At 41.7% G+C, this 12805-nt stretch overlaps 1 protein-coding gene across 7 annotated transcripts in view; it reads right to left on the minus strand.

Annotated features, from left to right (window-relative positions):
- The window catches only part of LOC121553352 (kinesin light chain 1), a 61742-nt gene that overhangs the window by 12446 nt on the left and 36491 nt on the right, over window positions 1-12805 (minus strand). For 4 of the 7 annotated variants that reach the window (XM_041866394.2, XM_041866392.2, XM_041866393.2 and 1 more), the window contains exons 10-14: window positions 11163-11215; window positions 10816-10883; window positions 10247-10355; window positions 6991-6999; window positions 6519-6677 (exon numbers count right to left, since the gene is read on the minus strand). In XM_041866394.2, the coding sequence (XP_041722328.1) occupies window positions 6519-6677; window positions 6991-6999; window positions 10247-10355; window positions 10816-10883; window positions 11163-11215 (398 nt within the window). The remainder of the gene's footprint in view (window positions 1-6518; window positions 6678-6990; window positions 7000-10246; window positions 10356-10815; window positions 10884-11162; window positions 11216-12805) is intronic. The other 3 variants (XM_041866396.2, XM_041866395.2, XM_041866398.2) reach the window with 2 other exon arrangements.

A 12805-nucleotide genomic window follows, 5' to 3' on the forward strand; every position in this document is an offset into this window, starting at 1 on the left:
GCACACGCTTTTTCAGTTCTGCCCACAAATTTTCTATAGGATTGAGGTCAGGGCTTTGTGATGGCCACTCCAATACCTTGACTTTGTTGCCCTTAAGCCATTTTGCCACAACTTTGGAAGTATGCTTGGGGTCATTGTCCATTTGGAAGACCCATTTGCGACCAACCTTTAACTTCCTGACTGATGTCTTGATGTTGCTTCAATATATCCAAATTTTCCTTCTACATGATGCCATCTAATTTGTGAAGTGCACCTGTCCCTCCTGCAGCAAAGCACCCCCACAGCATGATGCTGCCACCTCCGTGCTTCATGGTTGGGATGGTGTTCTTCGGCTTGCAAGCATCCCCCTTTTCCTCCAAACATAACGATTGTCATTATGGCCAAACAGTTGTATTTTTGTTTCATCAGACCAGAAGACCTTTCTCCAAAAAGTATGATCTTTGTCCCCATGTGCAGTTGCAAACCGTAGTCTGGCTATTTTATGGCGGTTTTGGAGCAGTGGCTTCTTCCTTGCTGAGCGGCCTTTCAGGTTATGTCGATATAGGACTTGTTTTACTGTGGATATAGATACTTTTGTACCTGTTTCCTCCAGCATCTTCACAAGGTCCTTTGCTGTTGTTCTGGGATTGATTTGCACTTTTCGCACCAAAATATGTTCATCTCTAGGAGACAGAACGCATCTCCTTCCTGAGCGGTATGATGGCTGCATGGTCCCATGGTGTTTATACTTGCGTACTATTGTTTGTACAGATGAACGTGGTACCTTCAGGCATTTGGAAATTGCTCCCAAGGATGAACCAGACTTGTGGAGGTCTACAATTGTTTTTCTGAGGTCTTGGCTGATTTCTTTTGATTTTCCCATGATGTCAAGCAAAGAGGCACTGAGTTTGAAGGTAGGCCTTGAAATACATCCACAGGTACACCTCCAATTGACTCAAATTATGTCAATTAGCCGATCAGAAGCTTCTAAAGCCATTACATAATTTTCTGGAATTTTCCAAGCTGTTTTAAGGCACAGTCAACTTAGTGTATGTAAACCTCTGACCCACTGGAATTGTGATACTGCGAATTATAAGTGAAATAATCTGTCTGTAAACAATTGTTGGAAAAATTACTTGTAGATGTCCTAACCGACTTTCCAAAACTATAGTTTGACAAGACATTTGTGGAGTGGTTGAAAAATGAGTTTTAATGACTCCAACCTAAGTGTATGTAAACTTCCGACTTCAACTGTATATATACACACACACACACACACACACACACACACACACACACACACTATATATACATACACACACACACACACACACACACACACAGCTGTGGAAAAAATTAAGAGACCACTGCAAATTCTTCTTAAATCAGCATCTCTACATGTATGACAGCCATTCTATTCCATTGTCTGTTGAATTCCAACACAGGCACACCTCATTCTACTGAATTTTCAGCTTTGCACAACACCTGGTCGTCTAATGGTTAGACGGAGACCTGAAGAGGCCTACAAGCCACAGTGGCTCGCACCCACTGTGAAATTTGGTGGAGGATCGGTGATGGTGCTCTGGGGGTGCTTCAGCAAGGCTGGAATCGGGCAGATTTGTCTTTGTGAAGGACGCATGAATCAAGCCACGTACAAGGTTGTCCTGGAAGAAAACTTGCTTCCTTTTGCTCTGACATTGTTCCCCAACTCTGAGGATTGGTTGTTCCAGCAGGACAATGCGCCATGCCACACAGCCAGGTCAATCAAGATGTGGATGGAGGACCACCAGATCAAGACCCTGTCATGGCCAGCCCAATCTCCAGACCTGAACCCCATTGAAAACTTCTGGAATGTGATCAAGTGGAAGATGGATGGTCACAAGCCATTAAACAAAGCCGAGCTGCTTGAATATTTGTGCCAGGAGTGGCATAAAGTCACCCAACATCAATGTGAAAGACTGGTGGAGAGCATGACAAGACGCATGAAAGCTGTGATTGAAAATCAGGGTTATTCCACCAAATATTGATTTCTGAACTCTTCCTAAGTTAAAATATTAGTATTGTGTTGTTTAAAAATTAACATTAACTTATTTTCTTTGCATTATTCGAGGTCTGACAACACTGCATTTTTTTGTTATTTTGACCAGTTGTCATTTTCTGCAAATAAATGCTCTAAATTAATTTGGGAGAAATGTTGTCAGTAGTTTATAGAATAAAACAAAAATGTTATTTTTACCCAAACACATACCTATAAATAGTAAAACCAGAGAAACGGATAATTTTGCAGTGGTCTCTTAATTTTTTCCGCAGCTGTATATACAAAATATATTTTGATATGTTTAACACTTTCTTGGTCACTACATGATTCCATATGTGTTATTTCAGAGTTCTGATGTCTTCACTATTATTCTACAATGTAAAAAATAGTAAAAATAAAGAAAAACCCTTGAATGAGTAGGTGTGTCCAAACTTTTGACTGGTAGTGTATATACCATGCAAATAAAGATGGATTCTAATTTAAATCAAGAGTAGATCATACTTTTGACTGGCAGTATGTATGTATGTGTATATATATATATATATATATATATATATATATATATATATATATATATATATATATATATATATCATACATACATACATATATACACACACATACATACTGCCAATCAAACGTTTGGACACCTACTCATTCAAGGGTTTTTTACATTGTAGAATAATAGTGAAGACATCAAAACTCTGAAATAACACATATGGAATCATGTAGTAACCAAGAAAGTGTTAAACATATCAAAATATATTTGAGATTTGAGATTTTTCAAATAGCCACCCTTTGCCTTGATGACAGCTTTGCACACTCTTGGCATTCTCTCAACCAGCTTCACCTGGAATGCTTTTCTAACAGTCTTGAAGGAGTTCCCACATATGCTGAGCACTTGTTGGCTGCTTTTCCTTCACTCGGTCCAACTCATCCCAAACCATCTCATCCCAAAAATCTCAAATTTGGACTCCAGACCAAATGCACATTTCCACCGATCTAATGTCCATTGCTCGTGTTTCTTGGCCCAAGCAAGTCTCTTCTTATTATTGGTGTCCTTTAGTAGTGGTTTCTTTGCAGCAATTCAACCATGAAGGCCTGATTCCAACAGTCTCCTCTGAACAGTTGATGTTGAGATGTGTCTGTTACTTGAACTCTGTGAAGCATTTATTTGAGCTGCAATTTCTGAGGCTGATAACTCTAATGAACGTATCCTCTGCAGCAGAGGTAACTCTGGGTCTTCCATGGAAAGCTTCAAGTTCCTCAGCGTACACATCACTGACAATATCGCCTCTTCTATCTCAGGAGGCGGAAGAAATTCAGCTTGGCCCCTAAGAAACTTTTACAGATGCACAATTGAGAGCATCCTGTCGGGCTGTATCACCGCCTGGTACGGCAACTGCACCGCCCGCAACCGCAGGGCTCTCCAGAGGGTGGTGCGGTCTCCCCAACGCATCACCGGGGGCACACTGCCTGCCCTCCAGGACACCTACAGCACCCGATGTCACAGGAAGGCCAAAAAGATCAAAGGACAACAACCACCCGAGCCACAGCCTGTTCACCCCGCTATCATCCAGAATGTGAGGTCAGTACAGGTGCATCAAAGCTGGGACCGAGAGACTGAAAAACCTTTATCTCAAGGCCATCAGACTGTTAAATAGCCATCACTAGCCAGCTACCACCTCAACCCTGCACCTTAGAGGCTGCTGCCCTATATACAGTGGGGGAAAAAAAGTATTTAGTCAGCCACCAATTGTGCAAGTTCTCCCACTTAAAAAGATGAGAGAGGCCTGTAATTTTCCTCATAGGTACACGTCAACTATGACAGACAAAATGAGAAAAAAAAATCCAGAAAATCACATTGTAGGATTTTTTATGAATTTATTTGCAAATTATGGTGGAAAATAAGTATTTGGTCAATAACAAAAGTTTCTCAATACTTTGTTATATACCCTTTGTTGGCAATGACACAGGTCAAACGTTTTCTGTAAGTCTTCACAAGGTTTTCACACACTGTTGCTGGTATTTTGGCCCATTCCTCCATGCAGATCTCCTCTAGAGCAGTGATGTTTTGGGGCTGTCGCTGGGCAACACAGACTTTCAACTCCCTCCAAATATTTTCTATGGGGTTGAGATCTGGAGACTGGCTAGGCCACTCCAGGACCTTGAAATGCTTCTTACGAAGCCACTCATTCGTTGCCTGGGCGGTGTGTTTGGGATCATTGTCATGCTGAAAGACCCAGCCACGTTTCATCTTCAATGCCCTTGCTGATGGAAGGAGGTTTTCACTCAAAATCTCACGATACATGGCCCCATTCATTCTTTCATTTACACGGATCAGTCGTCCTGGTCCCTTTGCAGAAAAACAGCCCCAAAGCATGATGTTTCCACCCCCATGCATCACAGTAGGTATGGTGTTCTTTGGATGCAACTCAGCATTCTTTGTCCTCCAAACACGAAGAGTTGAGTTTTTACCAAAAAGTTCTATTTTGGTTTCATCTGACCATATGACATTCTCCCAATCCTCTTCTGGATCATCCAAATGCACTCTAGCAAACTTCAGACGGGCCTGGACATGTACTGGCTTAAGCAGGGGGACACGTCTGCACTGCAGGATTTGAGTCCCTGGCGGCGTAGTGTGTTACTAATGGTAGGCTTTGTTACTTTGGTCCCAGCTCTCTGCAGGTCATTCACTAGGTCCCCCCGTGTGGTTCTGGGATTTTTGCTCACCCGTTCTTGTGATCATTTTGACCCCACGGGGTGAGATCTTGCGTGGCATCCCAGATCGAGGGAGATTATCAGTGGTCTTGTATGTCTTCCATTTCCTAATAATTGCTCCCACAGTTGATTTATTCAAACCAAGCTGCTTACCTATTGCAGATTCAGTCTTCCCAGCCTGGTGCAGGTCTACAATTTTGTTTCTGGTGTCCTTTGACAGCTCTTTGGTCATGGCCATAGTGGAGTTTGTAGCGTGACTGTTTGAGGTTGTGGACAGGCGTCTTTTATACTGATAACAAGTTCAAACAGGTGCCATTAATACAGGTAACGAGTGGAGGACAGAGGAGCCTCTTAAAGAAGAAGTTACAGGTCTGTGAGAGCCAGAAATCTTGCTTGTTTGTAGGTGACCAAATACTTATTTTCCACCATAATTTGCAAATAAATTCATTAAAAATCCTACAATGTGATTTTCTGGATATTTTTTTCTCAATTTGTCTGTCATAGTTGACGTGTACCTATGATGAAAATTACAGGCCTCTCATCTTTTTAAGTGGGAGAACTTGCACAATTGGTGGCTGACTAAATACTTTTTTCCCCCACTGTACATGGAATGACTGGCCACTTTGACTAGTGTTCCATTATTACTTAAATAATGTTTACATACCGCTTTACTCATCTCATATGTATATACACTGTATTCTATTCTACTGTATTTTTGTCAATGCCACTCCGACATTGCTTGTCCTAATATTTATATATTTTTTAATTCCATTCTTTTACTTTTAGATTTGTGTATTGTTGTGAATTGTTAGATACTACTGCACTGTTGGAGCTAGGAACACAAGCATTTCGCTACACCTGCAATAACATCTGCTAAATATGTGTACGTGACCAATAAAATTCAATTTTCGGTTACTGGCCCAACGCTCCTACCCGCCAGGCTACCTGCCGCCCCTATCCTAATGAAGCTGTGACCTATCAGATTGACACATTAGCTACGTGTCAATAAGGTAGGCCAAACAGTATAGCCTGGTGAATTCTGTAAAAAGGGATTCTGCCTTCCCAAGAAGCCCCAGAGTGAACCTGTGCCATTTCCTTCTCTCCTGTTTAACAAGCAACATCGGTGACATTTAACACAAACTATTGGATATTAAAACGAGAAATTAAATACTTCCAACAAGCACCACTCAAAAAATTTAACACATACAAAGCCAGAAGTTAAATGAACAGGAGTTACACAACAGGTTATGCCAGCACAATCAATCAGCTTTGTGCCTTTCCAAAAAGGATTTCCAGGTGACGCTTTAGTGAGGACAGGGTAATAACACAGAGAGCTGGCTGACTGATACAGTATAGATATCTGGAATCAGATGCATCTCCAGGACCAGGAGTGAACAGCCTTGAATGCACACATACTTTACTACTGATGACACTGTCAGCCTCCCAGATTGTTCATGCTTCACCCCAAATGTGCGCTTCAGATGGCGGTACACTCCCTCTCATGGATTTAAGAAATGGTGACAACTCCCTCCAGCAAATGCTTACACACCAATCCAATGCTTTTAAATCCCATGATAGGTAGTGTGCAAGTACACACTTCGGGGAAAAGTGTGTAGAATTGGTACACAACCACTGTGTGGAGTGCCTGAGATTAGGCCTGCGGGTGTGTTACCTGTACCAGCCCGTCAGCTCAGCAGTGTACTGTTTATAATTGCTCTGTCCATCATTAAGGCCACTGGAATTTTGGGGACTGAATACGTTTCAGTGGATTTGTACTCACCCCGTTCCACTCCACGTCCATACTCACTTCCTCGCCGGTCTCAGAGCCGCTCTCGTACTTGACGCTGGACAGGCTGTCCCGGCTCCTCCGCTTCTCCCTGTCCCCTTCGCCATCCTTTAAGATCTCCACCACACGGGTCTGGTGGATAGGGTCTATGCCCTGGGGGAGGGACAAAACAGACAGGCGCCCCAGACACACACACACAGAGACACACACACACAGACACACACTTTAAAGACATCCCTAACCTTGAACAATTAAATGGCTAGCTAGTGCATTCTAGTACAGATGGGCTGTGGAATTACAGGGGTGTTATGTGATATTTGTTCCACTGCCGAGACATTCTGCTGGTGCATGGAGGCAACAGAGGCACTACAGAGACATGGACACGACCATGACAGTTACATGAGAGTGATGTTAGGAGGGATACATGGAGACTATTGAGAGTTCCAGTTATAATTAAACCACTTACTGTGTTGATCTGCATCCAAAGCATGGTAGAGAGAGGAAAACATAGCATGAGATTCATTGCCCTGACCCGTCCTATGAGCAGGTAATGCATACTGTACACACTTATGCAATAGGGGTGCACTAAGTTTATTGGTTTATGAGGAATTATTTATTCAAATCATACAAGTATTCAAGTATCACAAAAGCATTGTAGCTTTAAGCATTGGCATATACAGTGACTATAGAAAGTCTACTGCCCCTTGAACTTTTTTCACATTTTGGGATTGAGATCGATTTAATTGTACATTTTTGTCATTGATCTACACAAAATACTCCATAATGTCAAAGTGAAAAGTCTATTTATTTTTTCTTAACTAAGGAATTAGTTGCATAAGTATTCACCTCCTTTGTTTAGACAAGCCTAAATTAGTTCAGCAGTCAAATGTGGCTCACAAAATGTTTCACATATGTTGATGTTGGTGTGGTGCTGGAGATGAAAATGAAGTTGATATTTTGTTTAATTTCCCTTGAACAAATCACAAGTTATATGTACTGACTGTGTGAAATAGAGATTGATATAATTGTTGAATGACTAACCCTTCCTCTGTCCCCCATACATACAACATCTGTAAGGTCCCTTGAATTTCAAGCACATATTCAACTACAAAGACCAGGGAGCTTTTCGAAACCTCAGAAGGGCAGTGATTGGTAGATGGGTAACAATAAATCAGACATTGAATATCTCTTTTAGCATGGTCAAGTTAATAATTATGCTGTGGATGATGTATTAAACCACCCAGACACATCAGGGATGTCACCATGAGACCATTGGTGATTTTAAAACAGCTACAGAGTTCAATGGCTGTGATGGGAGAAAACTCAAGATGGATCAACAACACATTGTAGTGACTCCACAATAATTACCTAAATGACACAGTGAAAATAATAATAAAAAATATACAGAATAAAAATATCCCAAAACATGCATAGGTATTCAACAAGGCACTAAAGTAATACTTCAAAAAAACACAGCAAAGGAATAAACTTTTGGGCCTAAATGCAAAGCCTTATGTTTGGGGTAAATCCAACACAACACATCACTGAGTAACTGCCTATTTATAGTATTTTCAAGCATGGTGGTGGCTTCATCATGGTATGGGTATGTTTGACATCAGCAAAGACTGGGGAGTTTTTCAGGATAAAAAGAAACAGGATGGAGCCAAGCACAGGCAAACTCCTGGAGGAAAACCTGCTTCAGTCTGCTTTACACCAGACACTGGGAGAGGAACTCACCTTTCAGCAGGACAATAACCTACAACAAAGCCAAATCTACACGAGTTTTTTTTTACAAAAAGACAGTGAATATTCCTGATTGGCCAAGTTACAGTTTTCACTTAAATCTGCTTGAAACTGTATGGAAAATTGCAGTCTAGCCATGATCCCCAACACCTTGACAGAACTTAAAGAATTTTGAAAAGAATAAAATGGGCAAATATTGCACAATACAGGTGTGCAAAGCTCTTATAAGACATACACAAGAAGACTTACAGCTGTAATCGCTGCCAAAGGTGTTCCTAACATGCATTGACTCAGGGGGGTGAATACTTATCTAATCAAGGCATATTGTTTTATTTTTCATTAATCTTTAAGAAATATTAAACATTTTCATCCACTTTGAAATTAGTGTATTTTGTGTAGATCGTTGACAAAATAAATACAATTACAAACATTTTAATCCCACTTTGTAATACAATAAAATGTGAAGAAGTCCAAGGGTACATTATACACCGTTTGAGTATTTACAGTACCAGTCAAAAGTTTGGACACACCTACTCATTCAAGGGTTTTTCTTTATTTTGACTATTTTCTATATTGTAGAATAATAGTGAGGACATCAAAACTATGAAATAACACATATGGAATCATGTAGTCACCTGGAATGCATTTAAATTAACAGGTGTGCCTTCTTAAAAAAATTAATTTGTGGAATTTCTTTCCTTCTTAATGCGTTTGAGCCAATCAGTTGTGTTGTGACAAGGTAGGGGGGGTATACAGAAGATAGCCCTATTTGGTAAAATACCAAGTCCATATTATGGCAAGAACAGCTCAAATAAGCAAAAACAAATGACAGTCCATCATTACTTTAAGACATGAAGGTCAGTCAATACGGAACATTTCAAGAACTTTGAAAGATTCTTCAAGCGCAGTCGCAAAAACCATCAAGCACTATGATGAAACTGGCTCTCATGAGGAACGCCACAGGAAAGGAAGACCCAGACTTACCTCTGCTGCAGAGGATAAGTTCATTAGAGTTAACTGCACCTCAGAAATTGGAGCCCAAATAAATCCTACACAGAGTTCAAGTAACAGACACATCTCAACATCAACTGTTCAGAGGAGACTACGTGAATCAGGCCTTCATGGTCGAATTGCTGCAAAGAAACCACTACTAAAAGGAGACCAATGCTTGGGCCAAGAAACATGAGCAATGGACATTAGACCGGTGGAAATCTGTCCTTTGGGCTGATGAGTCCAAATTTGAGATTTTTGGTTCCAACCGCCTTGTCTTTGTGAGATGCAGAGTAGGTGAACGGATGATGTCCGCATGTGTGGTTCCCACCGTGAAGCATGGAGGAGGTGATTGTGATGGTGCTTTGCTGGTGACACTGTCAGTGATTTATTTAGAATTCAAGGCACACTTAACCAGCATGGCTACCACAGCATTCTGCAACGATACGCCATCCCATCTGGTTTGCGCTTAGTGGGACTATCATTTGTTTTTCAACAGGACAATGACCCAAAACACACCTTGAGGCTGTGTAAGGGATATTTGACCAAGAAGGAGAGTGATGGAGTGCTGCATCAGATGACCTGGCCTCCACAATCACCCAACCTCAACCCAATTGAGATAGTTTGGGATGAGTTGGACCGCAGAGTGAAGGAAAAGCAGCCAACAAGTGCTCAGCATATGTGGGAACTCCTTCAAGACTGATGGAAAAGCATTCCTCATGAAGCTGGTTGAGAGAATGCCAAGAGTGTGCAAAGCTGTCATCAAGGCAAAGGGTGGCACCTTTGAAGAATCTAAAATATGAAATATATTTTGATTTGTTTAACACTTTCTTGGCTACTACATGATTCCATATGTGTTATTTCATAGTGTTGATGTCTTCACTATTATACTACAATGTAGAAAATAGTAAAAATAAAGAAAAACCCTTGAATGAGTAGGTGTGTCCAAACTTTTGACTGGTAGTGTATATCTATAGTATTATCCTGACCTGCTTGCGGGACCTCATGGCACACTCCTCCAGGGTCTCAGCGGCCTCTAGCTTGCCCTGTCGGCGGTAAAGAGCTCCCAGGTTTCTCAAGGTGGTGTTCACTGTCGGGCTAGAGGGCCGACAGATATATCAGTGGTCACTGAGTGATATAATGACGACAGGTTTGTGTTCAGTAGGGTACACCGTAGCCAAAGTTTTGCAACAAAAACTAAAATCTGTGTTCCTATTGGAAGTTCAGGTTCTACCTCGCACTTTCATCGTTTCAAAAAGTTGATTATCCTAGTGAACACTACACAGCAGTCACAAATGGTCGTAACAGAGGTCATGTCATATTGTAGACAACCAGTTAAATTCTATGAAATTTCATGGTTAAATATTTTGGGAAAGAACTTGAGATTAATCTCTTAATAACGCTATGCACAATTGACAAAACTACATTACCCTGTTATATTGAAGCCTTTGAAAAACATAATTGCAATGTCCCAATGTCTGTTTGAATAGGGGCCAGAGACTAATGACTTAACGTGTTGTCTCAGCAAGGTCATCACAATTCCTGGCTCTTGACTCACCTGTTCACTTTGCAGGCCTTGTACCATCCTCCATACTCGCCGTACGGGATGTTGTCTCTGTGCTTGCCCTGGAATCAAATGAAAGTTTATTAGTCGCATACACAGATTTTCAGATGGTATCACAGGTGCAGCTAAATGCTTATGTTTCTGGCTCCAACAGTGCAGTAATTAAAGAGAGAAGTCATTAAAGAGAGAAGGAGAGAAATGGGAGTGTTGAGAGATGAGAGTGGAACTTCAGACAGTAACTATTACATTCATGCTGTTATACAGGTAAATGTTATAGAGCTCCACCTAGTATGGCCTTAGCACACATGTGAGATCAACATGGGTAAATACACAAAACCCACCTTACTCATCTCCTCCCTCTCTTCCGCGTGCATCCAGATGGGTTTGTTCTCAGCTGCAGATAAAGAGACAGGAGAGGTGTTCTGTACAAAGCTGTCAGGCTGACCACAAACAGACATATACATACAGTGCCTTCGAAAAGTATTCAGACCACTTGACCTTTTCAACATTTTCTTTCATTACAGCCTTACCCTAAAATGGATTAAATAAATAAATAAATCTTCTCCCTCAATCTACACACAATAGCCCATAATGACAAAGCAAAAACAGGTCTAGAATTTTTTGCAAATGTATTAAAAATAAATAAAAATACCTTATTTACATAAATATTCAGACCCTTTGCTATGAGACTCAAAATTCAGCTCAGGTTCATCCTGTTTCTATTGATCAACCTTGAGATCTTTCTACAACTTGGAGTCCACCTTTGGTAAATTCAATTGATTGGACATGATTTGGAAAGGCACACACCTGTCTATATAAAGATCTCACAGTTGACAGTCCATGTCAGAGCAAAAACCAAGCCATGAGGTTGAAGAAATTGTCCGTAGAACTCCGAGACAGGATTGTGTCGAGGCACAGATCTGGGGAAGGGTACCAAAACATTTCTGCAGGTCCCCAAGAACACAGTGGCTTCCATCATTCTTAAATGGAAGAAGTTTAGAACCACCAAGACTCTTCCTAGAGCTGGCCGCCCGGCCAAACTGAGCAATCGGGGGAGAAGGACCTTGGTCAGGGAGGTGACCAAGAACCCGATGGTCACTCTGACAGAGCTCTAGAGTTCCTCTGTGGAGATGGGAGAACCTTCCAGAAGGACAACCATCTCTGCAGCACTCCACCAATCAGGCCTTTATGGTAGAGGCCAGACGGAAGCCACTCCTCACTAAAAGCCACATGACAGCCCACTTGGACTTTGCCAAAAGGCACCTAATGACTCTGACTATGAGAAACAAGATTCTCTGGTCTGATGAAACCAAGATTGAATTCTTTGGCCTGAATGTCAAGCGTCACGTCTGGAGGAAACCTGGCACCACTCCTACGGTGGAGCATGGTAGTGGCAGCATCGTGCTGTGGGGATGTTTTTCAGCGGCAGGGACTGGGAGACTAGTCAGGATCGAGGCAAAGATGAACGGAGCAAAGTACAGAGAACTCCTTGACAAACACCTGCTCCAGAGCGCTCAGGACCTCAGACTGGGGCGAAGGTTCACCTTCCAACAGGACAACAACCCTAAGCACACAGCCAAGACAACGCAGGAGTGGCTTCAGGACAAGTCTCTGAATGTCCTTGAGTGTCCTAGCCAGAGCACGGACTTGAACCTGATTGACCATCTCTGGAGAGACCTGAAAATAGCTGTTCAATGACGCTCCCCATCCAACCTGACAGAGCTTGAGAGGATCTGCAGAGAAGAATGTGAGAAACTCCCCAAATACAGGTGTGCCAAGCTTGCAGCATCATACCCAAGAAGACTCGAGGCTGTAATCGCTGCCAAAGATGCTTCAACAAAGTACTGAGTAAAGGGTCTGAATACTGTAAATGTGATATTTCCTGGGTTTTTTAACCTGTTTTTGCTTTGTCATTATGGGGTAGTGTGTGTAGATTGATGAGGAAAAAAACCTATTTAATCAATTTTAGAATAAGGCTGTAACG

Source organism: Coregonus clupeaformis, chromosome 37, assembly GCF_020615455.1.
Source record: "Coregonus clupeaformis isolate EN_2021a chromosome 37, ASM2061545v1, whole genome shotgun sequence".
NCBI classification, from domain to species: domain Eukaryota; kingdom Metazoa; phylum Chordata; class Actinopteri; order Salmoniformes; family Salmonidae; genus Coregonus; species Coregonus clupeaformis.